The 20,763-nt window shown below is 36.3% G+C and overlaps 1 protein-coding gene across 1 annotated transcript in view; it reads left to right on the top strand.

The window, feature by feature from the left end:
* The first annotated feature begins 2,264 nt into the window (after positions 1 to 2,264).
* Positions 2,265 to 20,763, top strand: part of HAT1 (histone acetyltransferase 1) — a 33,975-nt gene continuing 15,476 nt past the window's right edge. The window contains exons 1-6 of the mRNA XM_079800872.1: positions 2,265 to 2,541; positions 13,806 to 13,982; positions 14,238 to 14,359; positions 14,860 to 14,964; positions 15,290 to 15,396; positions 19,457 to 19,608. Coding sequence (XP_079656998.1) covers positions 2,488 to 2,541; positions 13,806 to 13,982; positions 14,238 to 14,359; positions 14,860 to 14,964; positions 15,290 to 15,396; positions 19,457 to 19,608 — 717 coding nt within the window. The 5' untranslated portion in view covers positions 2,265 to 2,487. The remainder of the gene's footprint in view (positions 2,542 to 13,805; positions 13,983 to 14,237; positions 14,360 to 14,859; positions 14,965 to 15,289; positions 15,397 to 19,456; positions 19,609 to 20,763) is intronic.

The following is a 20,763-nucleotide window of genomic DNA, read 5'->3' on the forward strand; positions in this document are numbered from 1 at the left end:
AGCTGGAGGGAGACACAAGCTCCCAACTGCTCTGAACTCCAGTTCCGGGCAAGACTCTAGGGACCCAGACTCATGGGGAGAAACTGGACTGTCTGGAAGTGGGTGGAACTCGAGGGCGGCTTTCTCTCAGAGGTGCTTGCAGCAATTACCGTGGGACACTGAGACCAAGGGGCCTCTTAGGGCAGGGCTGACGGGAAGCCATTGCTGTTTGCTCTGCCCTGAGACTCCGCCCCACCCAAGCTGTGCGCAGAGGCTTTTGCATATGAATGGCCTGGTACCTTAAATTCTAAACTTATCAAACTGCAGCTGAGTCAGAGAGACCCAGAACATCCAAAAGAAGGCCCAAGGCCCCACAGCAGCTTGCATTGCTTCACAGCTGGGCCTCATCTGGGCACCTCCAAACCCCAAACAAAGAAGAGGAATCTGCAGATCTCTCTGTAGCTCCTGCTGGGTGGCCTCAGGCAGAGGCTAAATTAGCATCTCCTTGGAGATCCAAGAGCCAGTGAACCCAGGGGTCAGAGTAGGACCATCCAGATTACAACTCCTCAGATCCATAAGGGACACACTCAGGGAGCAGACTCAGTGAGCACCAAAGCCCCACTGAAGCAAGTATTGCCTCATAAGGGTGTCTCCAGCACAGAAGTTCTCCCATCATAGACACAGCTGATCCTCACAGCCAATTGGCCTGAAGGTCAATTCCTCCCAGTGATACCAACAACAATCAAGGCTTAACTACAACAAGACTGTGCACACAGCCCACAAAGGGGTGCACCAAGAGTGTCCACCTCAGGTAACTGGGGAGGCTGAGCCACTGGGCCCTATACGACACCTAGCACACAAAACCACTCTATCAACTCAGGGAAGCAGCCAAAATGCGGAGACAAAGAAACAGGTCACAAATGAAAGAAATGGAGGAAAGCAAATGACTGGATATAGAGTTCAAAACCACGGTTATAAGGTTTTTCAAGAATTTTCTAAAAAAAGGCCGATAAATTTAGTGAGACCCTCGAGGATATGAAAAAGGACCAACTAGAAATTAAGCATACACTGACTGAAATAAAAAATAATATACAGAGATCCAACAGTAGACTAGAGCAGTGGTCGGCAAACTCATTAGTCAACAGAGCCAAATATCAACAGTACAACGATTGAAATTTCTTTTGAGAGCCAAATTTTTTAAACTTAAGTTTCTTCTAACACCACTTCTTCAAAATAGACTCGCCCAGGCCGTGGTATTTTGTGGAAGAGCCACACTCAAGGGGCCAAAGAGCCGCATGTGGCTTGCAAGCCACAGTTTGCCGACCATGGAACTAGAGGATTGCAAGAATCATGTCAAAATTTGAAATATGAAGAAGCAAAAAACACCCAACCAGAAAAGCAAAAAGAAAAGATAATCCAAAAATATGAAGATAGTATAAGGAGCCTCTGGGACAACTTCAAGCGTACCAATATCCGAATTATGGGGGTGCCAGAAGAAGAGAGCAAGGTACTGAAAACCTATTTGAAGACGTAATGACCGAAAACTTCCCCCACCTGGTGAAAGAAATAGACTTACAAGTCCAGGAAGCACACAGAACCCCAAACAAAAGGAATCCAAAGAGGACCACACCAAGACACATCATAATTAAAATGCCAAGAGCAAAATACAAAGAGAGAATATTAAAAGCAGCAAGAGAAAAACAGTTACCTACAAGGGAGCACCCATACAACTGTCAGCTGATTTCTCAACAGAAACTATGCAGGCCAGACTAGAGTGGCAAGAAATATTCAAAGTGATGAATAGCAAGAACCTACAACCAAGATTACTCTACCCAGCATAGCTATCATTCAGAATTGAAGGTCAGATAAAGACCTTCACAGATAAGAAAAAGCTAAAGGAGTTCATCAGCACCAAACCAGTATTATATGAAATGCTGAAAGGTATTCTTTAAGAAGAGGAAGAAGAATAAAAAGGTAAAGATAAAAATTATGAACAACAAATACATATTTATCAACAAGTGAATCTAAAAATCAAGTGAATAAAAAATCTGATGAACAGAATAAACTGGTGAATATAATAGAATCCGGGGCATAGAAAGGGTGTGGACTGACAATCCTGGGGGGGGGGGGGAAGGAGTCTGGGGGGTGCGGGAAGAGATTGGACAAAAATTGTACACCTATGGATGAGGACAGTGGGGGGGGTAAGGGTATGAGGTGGGGTGGGGTGGGAACCGTGTGGAGGGGAGCTATGGGGGGAAAAAAAAGAGGAACAACTGTAATAATCTGAACAATAAAGATGAAATAAATAAAGCACACACACACACACACAAAAAAAAACTACCAGTAGACCTAAACTTGTTTATATAGGGTTAATACTTTATAATGACTTTGCAAAGATTCATTTTGAGATCTTAGTTAACTGCTGTTTTTCCCCCTTTTAGCGAAACTGCTTTTGGTTACAAGGGTCTGAAGATCTTGTTGTACTATATTGCGGGTAGCCTGTCAACAATGTTCCGTGTTGAATATGCATCGAAAGTCAATGAGAACTTTGACTGTGTAGAGGTAAGAAGAGAAATAAATTTATTTTGGACTCTATTTTTCATTTGACTATAAAACAGGTTTTAAAATTTAAAGATTTGAGGGAGGAGAAAATCTGTTACTTAGTAGCTCTGAAACCACATATTCAATCTTAAGTTATGGAGATGTTTGCCTGTTATCTCATTAACCTTGCAATTTTGACCCTTATTCTGATATGTTTCTTGAATGGACCTTCTCCATAAAAACCTTCATTTTTATGATCAAAGTAGTATTTTATTTACCAACTTTTGTTTTTTTTAATTATGCACATGAAAATTACTTCTTTTCCCAGCAGTTAAATAAGATGGAGGGAAATAACTAAATTTTCTACTTCATGTAGAATCTGCCTATTTACATTTCTCATGCTGCATTTCTAATCCCACAAACTTTGCTAATATGAACATGGGTAATGAAGCTAATTACATTATAAAAAACTATTTGAAACAAATTGACCCAAAGAGGGTAAAGGCAGAGAGTAATTGAAGAGTATGCTTCTGTGGCAGGCTAAATTATGACACCCCCCCCCCCCCCCCAAAGGCAGGATGAATACAGAGGCAGAGTGATGTGGCCACAAGTCAAGGAATGCAGGTAGCCATCAGAAATTGGAAGAGGTGAGGAAAATTTCTCTAGAGCCTCTGGAGGGAGTGTGGTCCTGTTGACACCTTGATTTCAGCTCAGTGATACTGGATTTTAGACTTTGCTGCTAGACCATGAGAAAATAAGTTTCTGTTATTTTAAGCCTCTACGTTTGTGGTAACTTGTTAGAGCAAAAAAGATTCAGGACTTGATGATTTGGAAGATTCTCAACCTATCCAGTTTGCAGCAGACACTAAAATTAGGAAATTCATTGTCAGGAAACTGTGGCTATGAAGGGAAAGCCAGGAGGGTGTCTAGATAACCTTTTGCATGTGGCTCATGGATTTCCTCAGTAGTTTCAGCAAAAGCCAGGAATAGAGATTGAATAGAGAGATCAGGGAAGATCTATGGAGGACCGTCTTACGTATCTAACAATGAGAACCCTTGTGGCATACACAGGTGACTCACAAGAGTTTTGAGAATATTTTATCAGCAGAAACACTGCCAGTTTGGACTGACCAGATGAAGGAAGGCTGATGAACTTTCAAAATTCAATAAGCAGGAAACAGCTGCAAATAGCCTTCAAGAAAAGGAAGAATAGTCCTGGCTGGTGTGGTTCAGTTGGTTGAGCATCATCCTGTGCACCGAAAGGTTGCTGGTTCAGTTCCCGGTCAGGGCACATGCCCAGGTTTCAGTTTGATCCCTGGTGCATGCAGGAGGCAGCTGATTGATCTTTCCCTTTCCCTTTCTCTTTCTCTAAAAAGTCAATAAAAACATTTTTTTCAAAATTAAAAATAAAAAAGAAAAGGAAGAATGACTCTTGAGAGTGGAGTTTCAAGCCCAAAGGGTAAAGCCACAGATCACAGTATTCCCAGGCCTTGAAATATAATGGAATTTGATTTGCTGGATTTTGAGATTGGTTGGCCCAGTGACTTCCGTCTTCCTACCACTTTCTCCCTTTGAAATGGGAGAATCTATAACTTTTGTCCTATGCCTGTCTTACCGTTGTATTTTAGAAGTGATAACTTGTTTTCTAGTTTCAAGTGGAAAGGAATTTTGTTCCATGGTATGTCTGTCATAGCCAGAGTCTGACTCATACCTGATTTAGATAACTTAGATGATGATATTTTGGACTTGAGTTAATGCTAGAATGGTTGAAGCTTTTTGGGATGTTGGCCTGTGGGGGTGGTGTATTTTGCATTTTTGGGGATGGACATGAATCTTTGAAGGGATTTAAGAAAATTATGTTTTAGACTTGTTTGGGTTCTGGGCATTCCTATTTAAAGGCATTAAAACTTTCATTAAAACTTTCATCAAGAATTACTTCACAGAGCCCTAGCCAGTTTAGCCTGCAGGCCTAAGGGTCCTGGGTTCGATTCCGGTCAAGGGCCCATACCTGGGTTGTGGGCTCAATCCCCAGTAGGGGGTGTGCAGGAGGCAGCCGATCCATGATTCTCATCATTGATGTTTCTATCTCTCTCTCCCTCTCCTTTCCTCTCTGAAACTAATAAAAATAATAAAGAATAAAGAATTACTTCAGAGTTGATTTTTAAAAAATGACATTTTTGTCACTGAGTCACAAATGGAAACTTGGAAATTTCATTTTGTAATAAAGGCTCTTATTGTTTGGACCTTTGAAGCCAGCAAGTTTTATCAGATAAAATCAGTCATAGTATTGATAATACTGCTACATACAACTAGGCAGAAAATTATAATGTGGAAAATGAAGATCTTATGTATTAGTACATACTGAATGTCATACTTTCTTTTGTAGAAATAGCAGTTCTTTGTTTTTTTAATATATTTTTTATTGATTTTTTTACAGAGAGGAAGGGAGAGGGATAGAAAGTTAGAAACATCGATGAGAGAGAAACATCAATCAGTTGCCTCCTGCACACCTCCTACTGGGGATGTGCCCTCAACCAAGGTACATGCCCTTGACCGGAATCGAACCTGGGACCTTTCAGTCCACAGGCCGACACTCTATCCACTGAGCCAAACCGGTTAGGGCTAGAAATAGCAGTTCTTAAAGCGTTAACAATGAAGTCAACTTTTCCAAGGCTTTAAACTGACTTTAAACTTCTGACTTAAATCTTTTGCCAAGCTCATACCCCTATATATTTTTTTTAGAACCTCCTTTCATTATTTGGACTGGTTGATATGGTCTTTTACTATTACTTACCAAGGTCACACAACTAGTAAATAATCAAGATTGTTCTAGGAGAGCCCAGCTTACGTGGCTCAGTGGTTGAGCATCAACCCATGAACCAGGAGATCACAGTTCGATTCCTAGTCAGAGCACATGCTCAGGTTGCGGGCTCGATCCCCAGTATGGGGGCGTGCACAGGAGACAGCCGATCAATGATTCTCGCTCATCACTGATGTTTATATCTCTCTCTCCCTCTCCCTTCCTACCTGAAATCAATAAAAATATATTTTTAAAAGTTGTACCAGGAGATAATGGCAATAGGCATAACGTATAGTAATATCCTATATTTAAAAATGTTAGGACTACTTATGACCAGCTCTAAATGGGCCCAGGCTCTTGTGCTTATCAGTTTTATTTCTGTTTTTACAATGTATACTTTATTTTCCCCCAACTCCCATACTTTTATGCTATAAAATCTCAATTTCCTGCTGTTGTAAGGTGCTTCTCTCTTGCAGATAGTCCCCTTATGGGTGAAAATACCATATTGGTAAGCTTAATGGAACTGTAACATGACTTGGCTATAGAATAAAAGAGGTCTAAAATAATCTCTTATATCCATTATTCAACGTTAGTGTCAGAAATAGTTTGAGCACTTACTTTTTTTTGGTTCCCACTTCCCAGCCTCTGTTCAAGATGACTAAGCTTGTCAGATAAATAATATATAACTTTATTTAATACAGTATTTGTTTTATTCAGTGGTTTATATCCCTTGGAATTTTTTTAAATTTTGCAGATTTAAAAGTATTTCTGAATTATGCTGTAGTCATGGTGATTTGATGTTTGAAAAGATTTAATCTTAGCTAAAGTAGTATTTAACACAGACTTATTAAAATGTAGTTTTCCATAGTCAACTGTTTCTTATTAGATTGTTAAATTCTCAAGCCCAGCTAGATACTCTAATTAAAAATGCAGGTGGTATTTTCTCTTGTGTTGTACAAAATTCACTGGTTGTTTGAGGATTTTGGTGGGTTTTTAAGTTCCAGCTGATAGTGTTGAGAATTGATTTCTTCCAAAGGAACTATTGATGTGATTATTGACAAATCTTTCAAATACTATGTGCAGTGAAAATAGCTATGTATTTGCATTGACTTCTAATTGTTCCATTCTTGAAAGCCAGGTTTTCCCATTTAGAAGTACTGTGTTGCAAGTAAGGAATCAATCTTTTATAATGTCTTTTTGTAGGATTATTTGCTTCATGATTGAAGATCATTTATTTAAATTATATGTTCAAGCAAACACTTGTTCCCCCTTATGAAAAGAGAATGGGTAGCCCTAGCTGGTTTGGTTCAGTGGATAGAGTGTCGGCCTGCAAACTGAAGGGTCCTGGGTTTGATTCCGGTTAAGGGTAGATGCCCTGGTTGCAGGCTTGATCCCCAGTAGGGGGTGCAGGAAGCAGCCAATCAATGATTCTCTCTCATCATTGATATTTGTATCTCTCTCTCTCCCTCTCCCTTCCTCTCTGAAATCAATAATAAATAAATAAATAAATAAATAAATAAATAAATAAATAGAGGATAGGTAGTGGATGTTAGGGAATGGGCTTGCCTCTTCTATCTCAGTTTGCAGCAAGAATGTTCATTCCATAGTGCCTTCTGTTTTCTTGATGCCGGGGATATAGTGGCAAACAAATCAAAGTTGCTGCTCTCATGGAGCTTATATTCTAGGCAAGAGGAACAGTCAGTAAACAAATCTATATATATAAAAGCCTAAGTGACTGTTACAACTGAACAACCGGAACGACTGGTTGACCAGTCGCTATGACGTGCACTGACCACCAGGGGGCAGACGCTCAACGCAGGAGCTGCCCCCTGGTGGTCAGTGCACTCCCACAGCCAACCTCCCATGGCTGGCAAACATCTCCTGGTTCCTCCCCTCGGCCAGCAAACCTCCCATGGCCCCTCCCCCTATCTCTCCCCCCTTTCCGGCAGCCCCTGACCAGCAGCAGGCCTCCAGGGTCTGGGCGAGATGGCCCCAATAGCCCCTGATCTCGGGCCAGGCCTAGGGACCCCTTCCATGCACAAATTTTGTGCACTGGGCCTCTAGTAGTAAATAAACAAATGAAATTTAGATAGTGTTATGAAGAAACATTTTGCTGGGTTTTAAATGAAGAAGAGCCAGCCATGTAATGGAAGTGCTTAGTTAGCAAAAGGACCAACATATGCAAAGGCCCTGAAATAAGAACACTTGGCATTTTTGTAGTCCAGGAAGATCACCATCATTAATCACCGTGGTGATGGAAGAGAGGATAGTAAATGATGGAAGTGCTTGGCAAAACTAGATCACGTGGGGTAAGAATAGTTGATAGGCTTTAAAGGATTTAAGTAGGTGGGGTCCTATGATATGGTTTTTACTTTTTAAATGATTCTGGTGTTATGCAAAGAACACACTGTAGTGTGTTCTGAAAGACTGAAAGGAAGGAGACCAGAACATTGTAGTGTTACTGCATTCAGTTGTTTTATTGAGGAGGATATATTTTGGAAAGAGGAATAAGGAAGACCCCACTGCTTAAAAAAATAGTGGTACTATTAAATGAAATAGGAAAGATTGGAAAAGATTTAGGGGGGAAATCAAGATTTTTGTTTTAGGTGTGTTAGGTTTGAGACTATTACATATGTGATTTTGCAGACTATACTATGTAGCATTTTTGTATATGAAAAGTATACCATTTTAGATGGTCAGAAACCACAGCAGATCTGCTTATAAGTTTGCTTACTAGAATTTTGCCATTACATTACTACTTTTTCTTTTCCATATGGAGTTTTCCAGTTGCACCTAAATTTTTTTAGTGACAATTAAGATGCCTATAAAATATCTCCACTAGCCTTCATCTTTAAAGGCAGCCATAATTATTCTGAATTGTACAGTACAGTAAACTTGATTATTCAGACACTGATAGTTTGTTCATTTTATGGTTATCCCTGACCTTTGCTTTTATTAATACCGCCTGCTCTCTCTTGAGGTAATTTCATTGCTTTTAAGTGAAAGGGTGTATAACTAGGATTGTTCAATACTGCTATTGTTAGCATTTCTGAGAAAGGTTTGGTAGAGAAAGTTTTAATACATGGATAAGGCATTATCTGTGAATTTCAGTAATCTACTTATGTTGTCTCCCATATATGGATTGAATTTGTGAGTAGGTAAGAGCAGATTTCGAGATTTTTTTCTGGATTCTTTAGCCTCTTACAGAAAAATCCTGCACATTTACAAAAAGCTAATCTTGAGGAAATGAAAAAATAATCTTTATTAGACTAATAATATTTCACTATACTCTTTTTAAAAATAATTTTGAGTGCTCTTTATGAGTAATGCTTTTTATGGAGTATAAAATATCAATAATATTTTTAAATTTTATTTTTATTGATTATAGAAAATTTTAAAAATTATATGTTTAGATTTAAAATCATATATTGAGGTTTTTATTTTGGAATTTTGTTGGTGAGTTCATGTAGCAAAACACTAATGTAATATAAACAAACAATACAACCATTGTTTTTCCAGTGGTGGAAAAGTTTACAGTTAATTTCTCTAACAGTAATTAAATTTTTACAACTTAAATATTGTAAGAGAATTTTAAAAAATGTTTAGATTCCAAGTTTTTATTTTTTTAACATTTTTAAAATTATTGACAGTATTACAGATGGCCCATCCCCCCCATCCCCATATATCTCCCTCTGCCCAGCCTCCCCACCCGGCCTTTAACACACTATTGTCTGTATCCATGGGCTGTACATATCTTCTATTTATCTATCTTACCTAATAATAGACAAACATGTAAATTGTCTGTACCTCTGCTATGCCACCAGCCAATCAGGAGTGATTCACAAAGGTGGCAGTTAATTTGCATACACAGGCACCAAGCGACGGGGGCGGGACGCTTGCATCGTTGCCATGGTGACGACGCAGGCGTTCTGCCCCACCGCTGGTCTCTCAGGGCCTTAGGGCAGTGTGGGAAGGCGGGGCCGGAGTGGAAAGAGGTGGCTCCGGGGCCTGAGCGGAAAGGGGCTGGGCCGGAGTGGGAAGGCAGTGCAGGCAGCCAGGGAAAGGAAAGCCCATTCTAGCACGAATCTTCCTGCATTGGGCTTCTAGTATATATATAAAAGGCTGATATGCAAAGTGTCCCCTCAGGAGTTCGACCGGGAGTTCGATCACTCACTATGATGTGCGCTATCAGAGGGTGGCGCGGAACGAAGGAAGGCCCTGGCTGGCAGCTGGAAGGCCCCAATCGGCCCTGATCACCGGCCAGGCTTAGGGACCCTATCTGTGCACCAATTTTGTGCACTGGGTCTCTAGTAAATATATAAGTTCTTTGGTTTATCTCTTCTCATTACCCCTCCTCTCCCTCCCCGAGAATTTAAAATTGAGCAAATTAAGTAAATATGGAATTTTCTTCACTTGATTTTATAGCATATCTTAGGTATTCTTAGAATTATAATTAACTAGAGGCCTGTTGCACAAAGATTCGTCCAATAGGCCATCCTTCCCCTGGCTGCTGGCACCAGTTTTCCTCCAGCACCCAGGACCCAGGCCTTCGCTCTGGCTGCAGCGAGGCTTGGCTTCTCCACTCTGGCCGCAGCAGAGAAGCCAAGCCTCAAGGCTAGGCTTCTCCGCTCCAGCCATAGCGGAGAAGCCAAGCCTCTTCAGTCTTCAGTCGTCTCCAGTCTTCAGTCTTCGCTCGGGCCGGAGCCTTCAGTCTTCGCTCTGCGCCTGTGTATGCAAATTAACCCGCCATCTTTGTTGGGTTAATTTGCATACTCCTGATTGGCTGGTGGTTGTCGCAGAGGTATGGGCAATTTGCATATTTCTCTTATATAGTGTAGATATTAACTCTGCCACCTTAGCCAAATAAAGGACAGCAGGTACCACCTACTTAACATGCCTTTAAAATTGCTGTTTCACAAATAACTCTCCATAGACAAATTTAGACAAATGGTGCTGTTAGGTTAAGACACTGACGAGGTATAGCAGGTCCTTGAATAATTTTGTTTCATTCAGAGTCATTACTAGTATAACATTGATCATATGCTGTAGGAATTTAACTCATGTATAAACTCATCAATTATCCTGTGGTAAAATTGGTTTCATTATACATCGTTTCTCTTAAAATCATGGAACTTATCAATGACATTAAGTGAGGACTTAATGTAATTTGGTTTTCAAATGTATATAAACACAAATGTAAGTGTAAACATATTTCTATTATAGCAGACTACCAGTTATTCTCAGGCACATTGCTTTAAGCAGTGATGAGGAAAAGCAAAAATTGCTTCATGGGAACATATGTAACAAAATATAGAAGTCAGAAGTTGAAATGACCATAATGAGAGAGTATAAATCTAAAACATTTCATCATGATTCACATAATATAAGACCTAAATAGAATAGTTAGTTTTATACTTTTCCTTTTTAAAAAATGCTGCCAAATGTTAGGAAAACATTTGTAAGGCATGATTTTATTAATTAAATGTACTAGGTTTTATTCTGAATTCTTGATCTTTTCAGCTTAATTTGTTATCCTTTCATTAACTATGTTTTTGTATAATTTTAATTGAAGTTTAGAATAATGTTCTTCAAGATAGGGAATTTTTCAGCGATCTTCAGAAATGGAATCTAAACCTTTAGCCACAATCCTTGGAACTAAAGGTTTCAGTTAATCTTTAATTCGACATTCAATTAAAAATGGTTAGAGTTTTTCTCTAGTTTATTTGATCTTGAATGATTTTATTATCTGGTCATTAATCCATTATGAGAAATGAATATTTAACTGATCTAAAATATATTTATTCCTTTGGAAAAAGAGGAATACAGATCTCAAAAACATGATGTTTATAGAATGTTTTTTTCCTAAGGCACAATCCATTTAATAGAGAAATGTAAACAGTTTTCTTTTAGTAATGCAAAGTTCTGAATTCTAGATTTGAAAAGCTATTTGGTTTTATGTTATATATTTTATGTAACATATCAGATACACAGGGTGGGACCAAAGTAGATTTACAGTTGTGAGTGCCAGAAATAGAGTTTATTCTTGTGTTGTTATTTATTAATTATTGAATTATTTTCCATACAACTGTAAACCTACTTTTGTCCTACCCTGTAAATTTTCTCTAACCTGTTATAATAAATTTCTTGTTTTTATTTTTTTATTTTATTTTTAAAAAAAATATATTTTATTGATTTTTTACAGAGAGTAAGGGAGAGGGATAGAGAGTTAGAAACATCGATGAGAGAGAAACATCATCGATCAGCTGCCTCCTGCACACCTCCTACTGGTGATGTGCCTGCAACCAAGGTACATGCCCTTGACCAGAATCGAACCTGTGACCTTTCAGTCCGCAGGCCGACACTCTATCCACTGAGCCAAACCGGTTAGGGCTAGATTTCTTGTTTTTAAACTTAGCCTTTTATTCCCCTGTGAAAATTCTTAAAGTAATGTGTAAACTTGCCCAGAGCAAAATAATTATTTGAAAATATTTAGTACAATAAATAGCTATCTTTTGAAAGTTAAACATTAACACTCTTTCAGCTTTGTTGTGTTCAAACTTTTGTGTTGTTCTGCCTTCCACCAGAACTACTACTTGATGCAAGATATGTGAACTCATTTGATCATGCTTTTGCCAATGCCTTGTTGAAAAGAAAGAACATAGGGAATGTTTTTAAAAAGTTAAAATTATATACATTATAAATGCCTTGAAGTGTTTTCTTTTAAACTGGTAGATTATAAACATCTTTAAGTAGTGTTTCTTTTTTTAAACTTGAACTAAAATTACACTACTTTACCCATCAGTACTCTGGATTTTGATTGCCACACAACAGACCTATTAAAACTATCCCTTTTTATTACAATTTCCTCTTGTAATTAGTGAAATTGTACAGATTATATAAAATATGCTTAAGATGGTTTCTTCACATTAGATAGCAGTTTCAAGGAGAAATATTTATCAAACAGTACTTTTTAAATAAAAATAATCCTACCAAATGCAGTTTATTTGATCTTGAATGTAAATGGATTGCAAGGACTAGTGTACATATTAGAAATAAGCTGTTGGGCAAAATGTTGAACAGCTATATTTTAAATAATAGCTCTCTTTTTTATAGCTATAAATAAGATATATATAAATGTTGGTGGTACCAAAGCACTGAAAATAGAACTTGTTTGTGATAAACTCCATCCTTGGTTCTGTATCCTAAAATGTAACTGAATGATAATAAAGTGCTATTCATCTGCAGGTGCATTGCTTCTACTTAGTTAAAAGATGGTTGAAAGGACAGGAATTAGTAGCATGTTGTATTAGCCTTTTGTAGTGTATTTTGTCCTAAGCATCTTAATTTCCCTGTTTTGAATGCTAAGTAGCAAGGGTCTTGGTTTAGAACTAATACCCATCATGCATGTAAACGGTATGAAAGAGCTGCTTAGTAAGTTAACACAAAGTGTTCTTGTGTCAGTCCTTGTGGAAATAGATACAATACAAACATTACAGCTGAACTCACGGCAAACTCCATTAAGTAAAAACCTGGCCTCATTGTTCAGAAAAAAAGTTTGAATAGTATGCAAGCTCATTTTGTTGAATGTAATGTCAGGCTTTTAGGGACTGTATTGAAGGATAAGGTTTTGTTAAGTTGAGACCAATTCATTAAGTTTTATTGCCTGGTGAGAAGCAGTAATACTTTATTGTAAGACTTCATCAAATATTCATGGTTAAAGAGAAGTAGTAAATGTATTCAATCAAGTGGTCTTTTGGGGGTTTGAAAAGGATTATGAAGTCTGCTCAGCTGATAGTTTTAACATTCATTGAGGTTGTTTAACAAGGGTAATTTTAATCTCTGAATTTAATTTTGTTGTCCAGACTTGTCTCTTTTTTACTGTCACAAATCTAAATCCATAAGAATTATGTCACATTATAGGGATGAGTGGATAATATATCTGTTCATATAATTTATGTATTTCCTAAGAGGGTATAATTTAAAAATTATCTTAATTTTGAGTTTGGTTATGAGGAGTTATGACCTATTTGTTCATTGTGAGGTTGTTACTTTGGTCATACCCTAGCCTCACTTCACTACTGCTGGTGATCTTTTCATGTCTTGGATAATATGGTCTCCTTCACACACATTAAATAATAAGCAGCCTTTGTTTTGGCCAGTTCAAACTGTCCTGAAGGGATATAGTAAGCATTTTCTAAATGATATTAGAAATTTCAGTAGCTCTCATTCTTGCACTTGATTTCAAGCTACTTGCCTCCTCTTTTTTATTTTTATGTTATGCTTTAATCTCAGATTTGTGTGACAGTATCTAATGTACATGAAACTCATCCTTTCCCAGTTCACTACATGTTTACTTTTTAGTTTATGAACTTAAAGTTTTGTGATTTTTGTAGGTTTTGTCCATTTCAAAAAAATTAAGCATATTTAACTAAAAGTAAAATTTGTTATTAATGTATTCTTATGTCCTTTCACCTCCATTCCTTAGGCAGATGATGTCGAGGGCAAAATTAGACAAATCATTCCACCTGGATTTTGCACAAACACAAATGATTTTCTTTCTTTACTGGAAAAAGAAGTTGATTTCAAGCCATTTGGAACCTTACTCCATACATACTCGGTTCTAAGTCCAACAGGGGAGAACTTTACCTTTCAGATATACAAGGTAAAAATAAGTCTAAATATTTCTTGGGTAAAAGGAACCCATGTGCTGTTTTGTTGTTATTTTCAGTGATTTATTCTGACTTCAGGAAACAAAGTTTTGTCAGCATTGAAAACAAAGATATATTTTGTGTGTGTCTGTGCACACATCTTAATCTGAAACTTCTAAACATTTTCCCACAGGATTGTTTTGTGTTCTCCACATTTTCACGTACCTCTGTGATGAGTTTCACCTGACTTTTCCTGGCTTTTTCCCTAGGCTGACATGACATGTAGAGGCTTTCGAGAATATCATGAAAGGCTTCAGACCTTTTTGATGTGGTTTATTGAAACTGCTAGCTTTATTGACGTGGATGATGAAAGATGGCACTACTTTCTAGTGTAAGTACAGTTCTAAAGCAACAGTAGACCTTATTACCTCCACAAAGCTAGCATTTTAATTGTGGCGACCCAATTATTGGGACAGTATAATGATATTTTTCCCAGGAAAGAAAAACTATTGTTTATGAGGCTTGAGTTTTCCTTCATTATGCCTTGGGAGACTTTGAGAATAGAGCTGAATTAAATGCTGTTGTCCGTTAGGGCCCTGAATGTAGGCTTAAACAGTAAAATGAGCTTTGCCTATGTTTTCTTTTACTTGCCACCTATTCATCTTTATAATAGGCAAGTGCACTGAAGTGATGTAAAGAGGTCTGATTTATCCAAGTTGCTGCACACCAATTAAGTGAATTGTACATTCAGAACATAGCAGGTGTACCCATTGGGCCCTCACAGAGTAGCTTGCTGACACTGAAAATTCAGTCAGAGAATGGAAAAGAAAATGGACACTGCATGGGAGCGTGACTGTAATTGACCTGCTTGGCTTTCTGTTTTATCTGCAGATTTGAGAAGTATAATAAGGATGGAGCTACGCTCTTTGCGACCGTAGGCTACATGACAGTCTATAATTACTATGTGTACCCAGACAAAACCCGGCCACGTGTAAGGTAATTGGCAGTATAACACGTGCCCTGCCTTTTATTTCAGAAGAAGGAACTGCTGAAGTTTCCAATACTTGTTATAATAGTGTTGATTTGTTTTTTAAAAATCACCATTATTCATTGGCTGTGTACTGATTTATTTCATTGTTCCCTTGGAAACAGTGAGGAAGATTAAGCCAATTTGGAATATCTTAATAATTTTTGGATTTTTTGACAGTTGATTGAAAAAAAAAGTCATGCAGATTTTAAAATGTTCATAATACTCTAGTTATTTGCAATTTTTAAACTGGTCATGTGATATTTTAACTTTAAAATCATTTCTTTACTGTAGTCAGATGCTGATATTGACTCCATTTCAAGGTCAAGGCCATGGTGCTCGACTTCTTGAAACAGTTCATAGATATTACATTGCATCTCCTTCTGTTCTTGATATTACAGGTATGTAAGTTTTGATTTGTACTGAAAGAGACTTTCTAGAAAAAAACTTGCAGATTGATCATTTTTGGGGGCAGAGATAAGTATTCTATTTTAAACAGCATTGTCCTTGGGTCTTTTTGGCACTGTCTAAAGATGGCTTAAATCATATGCTTTTGTGGTATTGGAATACATCTCTACATATGAAGTGCTTATTAATTGAACAAATTGAAGATACTGAATTGAATATATATTGGGAAATCTTGGTTAGGAATGAATATGTTGTAAATATGGTATAACTTATTTGTTCATTTTATTTAGCAAACAGTTGCATTGCTCAGAGACCATGCTCAAATTTTCATGTAGGAGCAGAATATTCTAAAACTTACTGAGGGGAAAAAAAGCCAAATAAGTAGTTCCTGAATAGAATACACATATCTTAAAGAGTGTGTTTTATATTCCTAAAATGCATGTCTTCACAACAGTAGTTTATAAGGTGTAATGTAGGCCTAATTGTTTTGAAAACATCTTTCAGTATAAATTAGCCATAGAAATAATATTATGAATAAGAAAAGAGGAAAAGAGACTCTTTAATGAAAAAGTCATCATTAGCTAGAGTTACAGATGATAGATAGTATGTAAATGTGAACTACCAAAGAACCAAGTGGCCCAAGGAACATTTATATTGTTATTATTTCATTCTTGAGTAACACTGTTTCAAATTTGTTACTCATAAAGTTGCTGATTGAACTGAAAGTCACCCTCCCGCCAAGAAAATTACTGTGCCAGATATTCACATCCAAATTAGGTATTAAATGTTATTAATTCTGTAAGAGTTTTAATACATCTTTGTTTTTAAAACTATAACACTTAACATGCACAAAAATATAAACAAAAATGCTATTTTGGAATTTTGTCAATTTGTTTAATGACATCAAAAAAATACACTGGATGTGGGACTAGAATATATAAATAGGCTAGTAGGCAGATTATTAGTGTCTTCCTTTTTAATGTAATATAGTGGTTTTGCTTGCCCAGGCTAAATAAAATTAAAGTTACCCCAAAACAGATTTTGAATTGATCCTGTAGATTAATAAATTGGAGGGAAAGCATGTTTTTAAAAGGGAGTTCTATGTTTATAGAGTTGAATTATGTTTTCACATGACTTTACTACTGTGAAATGGTTTAGAAGTTTGGGAGATAAAGCAGTCATTACTAAAGTTAATTAATATCAAAAGTTATTTTTGTTTCACCTTCACTAACTTAGTGACTTGTAAAATATAGAAACATAATACAAATGATAACACTTCTTTTTAGCTAAGCTGAAAATTGTTTAGCTTCTGTTTACTTATAGAGCTTGGACTTGGTGCTACATGAAGGGACTTTTTTTGTGGTGATTTTAATCTGGAGTTCACATAAGTAGTCTTTGTCTTCTCTAGTGGGTAATGTGTCAGCAGGGGTTGTTTCTGTGAAGCCTCTTAACCACTTTCTTCTGTCTGTTCCAACCAATGAAGTCCTTGATACTTAGCACCAATTAGCAGATAAAGAATTTTATTTCTTAAATTTCAGTGAAGGGTCATCAATAATGGTAGCCTTTATTCATTGCAAACTGAAGTCTGTTAAGAGAATAGGCTAAACATGCTAAAGGACTTCTGAATTTGAAAACTGGGGTATCAGCCTTTATTTTCAGTGTTACCATTTCTCAGCATTATAAAATACTAAAAATGCCTTATCAGCTGTTCTCATTAAGATAGTTCTAGATTCTATACCCAGTCCTTTTAAAAAGTGGAATTTTCTCCTCTAAGTCATTTTAATTGCCTGTTTCTTCATTATTTTGTGTGTGTTTTTTCTTAACTTTGTGGATTTTTGCAGGCTTTGGATCTCCTTTTGCAATTCAGGATATTCTTTATATTGAGATGGCCTTTTGCTTACTTGACATAGAGCCAGATAGAGTGATAATTAAAACTTACCATCGATGGCCTGTGTTATAGGATACATAGGTGTTTGTGGTGTAATTGCCACCTTTCTTCCTTTTTAGTACTTAATTTTAAAGTAAAATACTAGAAGATGATTCTTTATATCTTGAGCCATCTTCATTTTGACAATATCAGTATCTTAAGATATATCACACATTTGAATACTTCTCATTTGTGTAACTTTATAAATAGAATCAATGATTTGCTTCTTCCAGAATTATGAAGAGAGTTCCATTTGACAATGGAAATCTTTTTATATCCCTTGGGTACATACCTAGGACCAGAAATTATGGAGAGTATGGTTACTATGTTTCATCTTTTGAGGAACAATCACACTATTTCCACAGTGGCTGTACCATTTTACATTTCCACAAGGAGTGTATGGGGGTTGCAATTTTTCCACACCATCATCAGTATTTGCTACTTTTTTATTCTAGTCATTCTAGTGGACATGAAATGGTATTTCCTTTGATTTTGATTTCTTTGTGGCTAGTGATGTTAAGCATCTTTTCATGTGCTTATTGTCCATTTGTATATCTCCTTGAGAAATGTGTATACTTCCTTTGCCCATTTTTAAAATTGGGTTGTCTTTTTTATTGAATTATAAACATTTTTTAAGAAGTCTAAATATAGGTCTCTTATATATATGATTTGCAAATATTTTTTACCCTTGTGGGGTTGTTTCTTCATTTTCTTAATGGTATAATTTGAAGCACAAGAGTTTTAAATATTTATATAGCCCAGTATATCTATTTTTTCATTGCTTGTGTTTTGGTTCTGTTATCTAAGAAACCATTGCCTAACCAAAAGTCATGAAGATTTACTCCTTTTTTCATCTAAGAGTTTTATAGCTTTATCTCTTACATTTAGGTCTATAATCCATATTGAGTTCATTTTTGTGTGGTGTGAGGAAAGGGGGTCCAACTTCATTCTTTGGTTTCTGGCAATCCCTTTGTCTGAGTATCATTTGTTAAAAGACTGTTCTTTCCCTCATTGAATTGTCTGTCTTCTCAAAAATGGACCACAAATATATGGGTTTATTTTTAATTCTCAATTCAATTCCTTGATCTATATATCCTTGTGCTTGATTACTGTAGCTTTGTAGTAAGTTGTGAAATTAAGAAATGTGAGTCCTCTAACTTTTGTTCTTTTTCAATTTTGTATTCTCTCTTCTGTGTTCTTTGCATATCCATATGAATTTTAGAATGAATTTATTAATTTCTGAAACAAAAAGGCCAGCTGGGATTTTGATAGGGATTGCATTGAATAATTTGTAGAGTATTATTGATACTGTAACAATATTAAGTCTTGTGATCCATGAATTAGCTCAGATTTTAACATTCTTTGTTTCTAAGCCTCTACTGATCAGAAAATGAAGACTTAGAGAATTAAGGTGACTTGCTCATGGTCCTACATCTGTGAATGACAGAATAGTCCTCAAGCTCATGTTCTCTGATTGTGCAGTATTCTTTTTACCCATCATGTTTTGATGTTTTCCTTATCTACTACTTAGTCTAATGTAGATAACATAGACAAACATAAAGGAAGATTTATGCTACTCAGATGCAGTTAAGAAAGGATCGATATCATAGTCTCATTTTACTCTCTAAAAAATGATTTGCTTTTATAAAAGAAGAATTTTTTAATGAAGTGAAAGAACTATTGCAAACTATAAAGGTTATTGGATTAAAGTAAGGAAGTTGAGCTTTGGAACCCTTAGATATCAGAAAATGTTTGCATTTGGAATTGATTATCCAAACCTTAATCTCTTGTTTATACAGCTACTTTAATTGAAAATAAAACTAAGATGCATATGGTAACACACCAGTCAATTAAAATATTTTTTTAAGTTTAAATTTGAAGATAGCTCTAATTTCACAAATAAATATGTCTTTGCAAAAGGATTGCACCTATAATTTTATTAGGCAAAAATAATAGTATTATTATTTGATTTATAATGAATAATCCTTTCATATTGTAACTTTTGTATATGTATAATAGTTTTAAGAAAATTTGCCTTTCTTCTAGACTAGCATATATATTGAGATTGTAAATAATAAAGACATTATGTCGGGTAAAGGAAATGTTATTTTGCTTTATTTCTTTAGCGGAAGATCCATCCGAAAGCTATGTGAACTTAAGAGACTTTGTGCTTGTGAAGCTTTGTCAAGATTTGCCCTGTTTTTCTCGGGAAAAGTTAATGCAAGGATTCAATGAAGATATGGCAATAGAGGCACAACAAAAGTTCAAAGTAAATAAGGTATTGAAGTATATAACTTAAATATTGCAAATACATTAAGAATACATGTGTGGGAAGTAACAGTTGTTATACAGGCTCTGAAGCCAGATTGTTTGGGTTCAAATCTGGCTCCACCACTTGGTCTGTGACTTAGGGCAATTTAGTTTGTCTCCTGTGCCTCAATTTCCTCATTAATGGAGTGGGAAAATAATTTATTTAATGGTTATGTTAAGTGTAACAAGCAGAAAAAGGTGAATATTGGGATCTTATTTTTGCTTTTTAAGAAAGTGTTTATCTAAACTGGTAAAGTACTTAATACCCCTGGAGATAGTTTTGGCAGGGAGAAGGGGTTGAAATAAAACACTTAACTTTCACTTTATATTTACTTGAGTTTTAAAGTAGTAAAGCATGGCTTAGTGGTTGAGTTCACAGTTCGATTCCCCATCAGGGCATATGCCTGGGTTGGCCTGGGTTGCAGGCTCGATCCCCAGCGTGGGGAGTGCAGGAGGCAGCTGAATAATGATTCTCTCCACTGATTTTTCTTTCTCTTTTCCTCTTCCTTCCTCTCTGAAATCAATAAAAATATACTTAAAAAATAAAGTAGTAAGTATCTTAAGATAGGTACAGAAAAAATAGCATGGGAGTTGAGAGGAGGGAATTTATTATTATTTATGTAAGCAAGGGAATCAGAGTGTTTTGGGTTTGCATTTGATCTAAGCCTTAAAGAACGGGTAGGATTTGGATTATGAAAGTATGTGGAATGAAGGGTATTCCAATAATAAGGACTAGCATTTGATACTATTGACCTACCCTCCTTTGGCTTCTAAGGCACTACAGTTCCTGGTTTTCCACTTACCATTGTGATCATCTTTTTTTAAATTGGGAAATTTTAATTAATAAGTATCAAATGCACTTTACATTCATAACTGCAATACTGAAACTGTGACACTTTAAATATTTTTTCAAAAAAAGTTAGTGATTTTCTTTTTCCTGGGAAATATGGAGATCCAACTATAAGCATTAATATGGCCAGTCTAGGTCACTATGATTTAGTTAATGCTAATATCTAAACAGGTGTTCCCATTTCACATCTACAATAGGGCAGGCTGTGAACTTCTTTCTGCATCATTGAATTTTAGCAAAAATTCTGTGAGATAATTTTAAGGAATGTCAGAT

The sequence above is a fragment of the Cnephaeus nilssonii genome (assembly GCF_951640355.1).
Source record: "Cnephaeus nilssonii genome assembly, contig: SCAFFOLD_141, whole genome shotgun sequence".
Lineage (NCBI taxonomy): Eukaryota > Metazoa > Chordata > Mammalia > Chiroptera > Vespertilionidae > Cnephaeus > Cnephaeus nilssonii.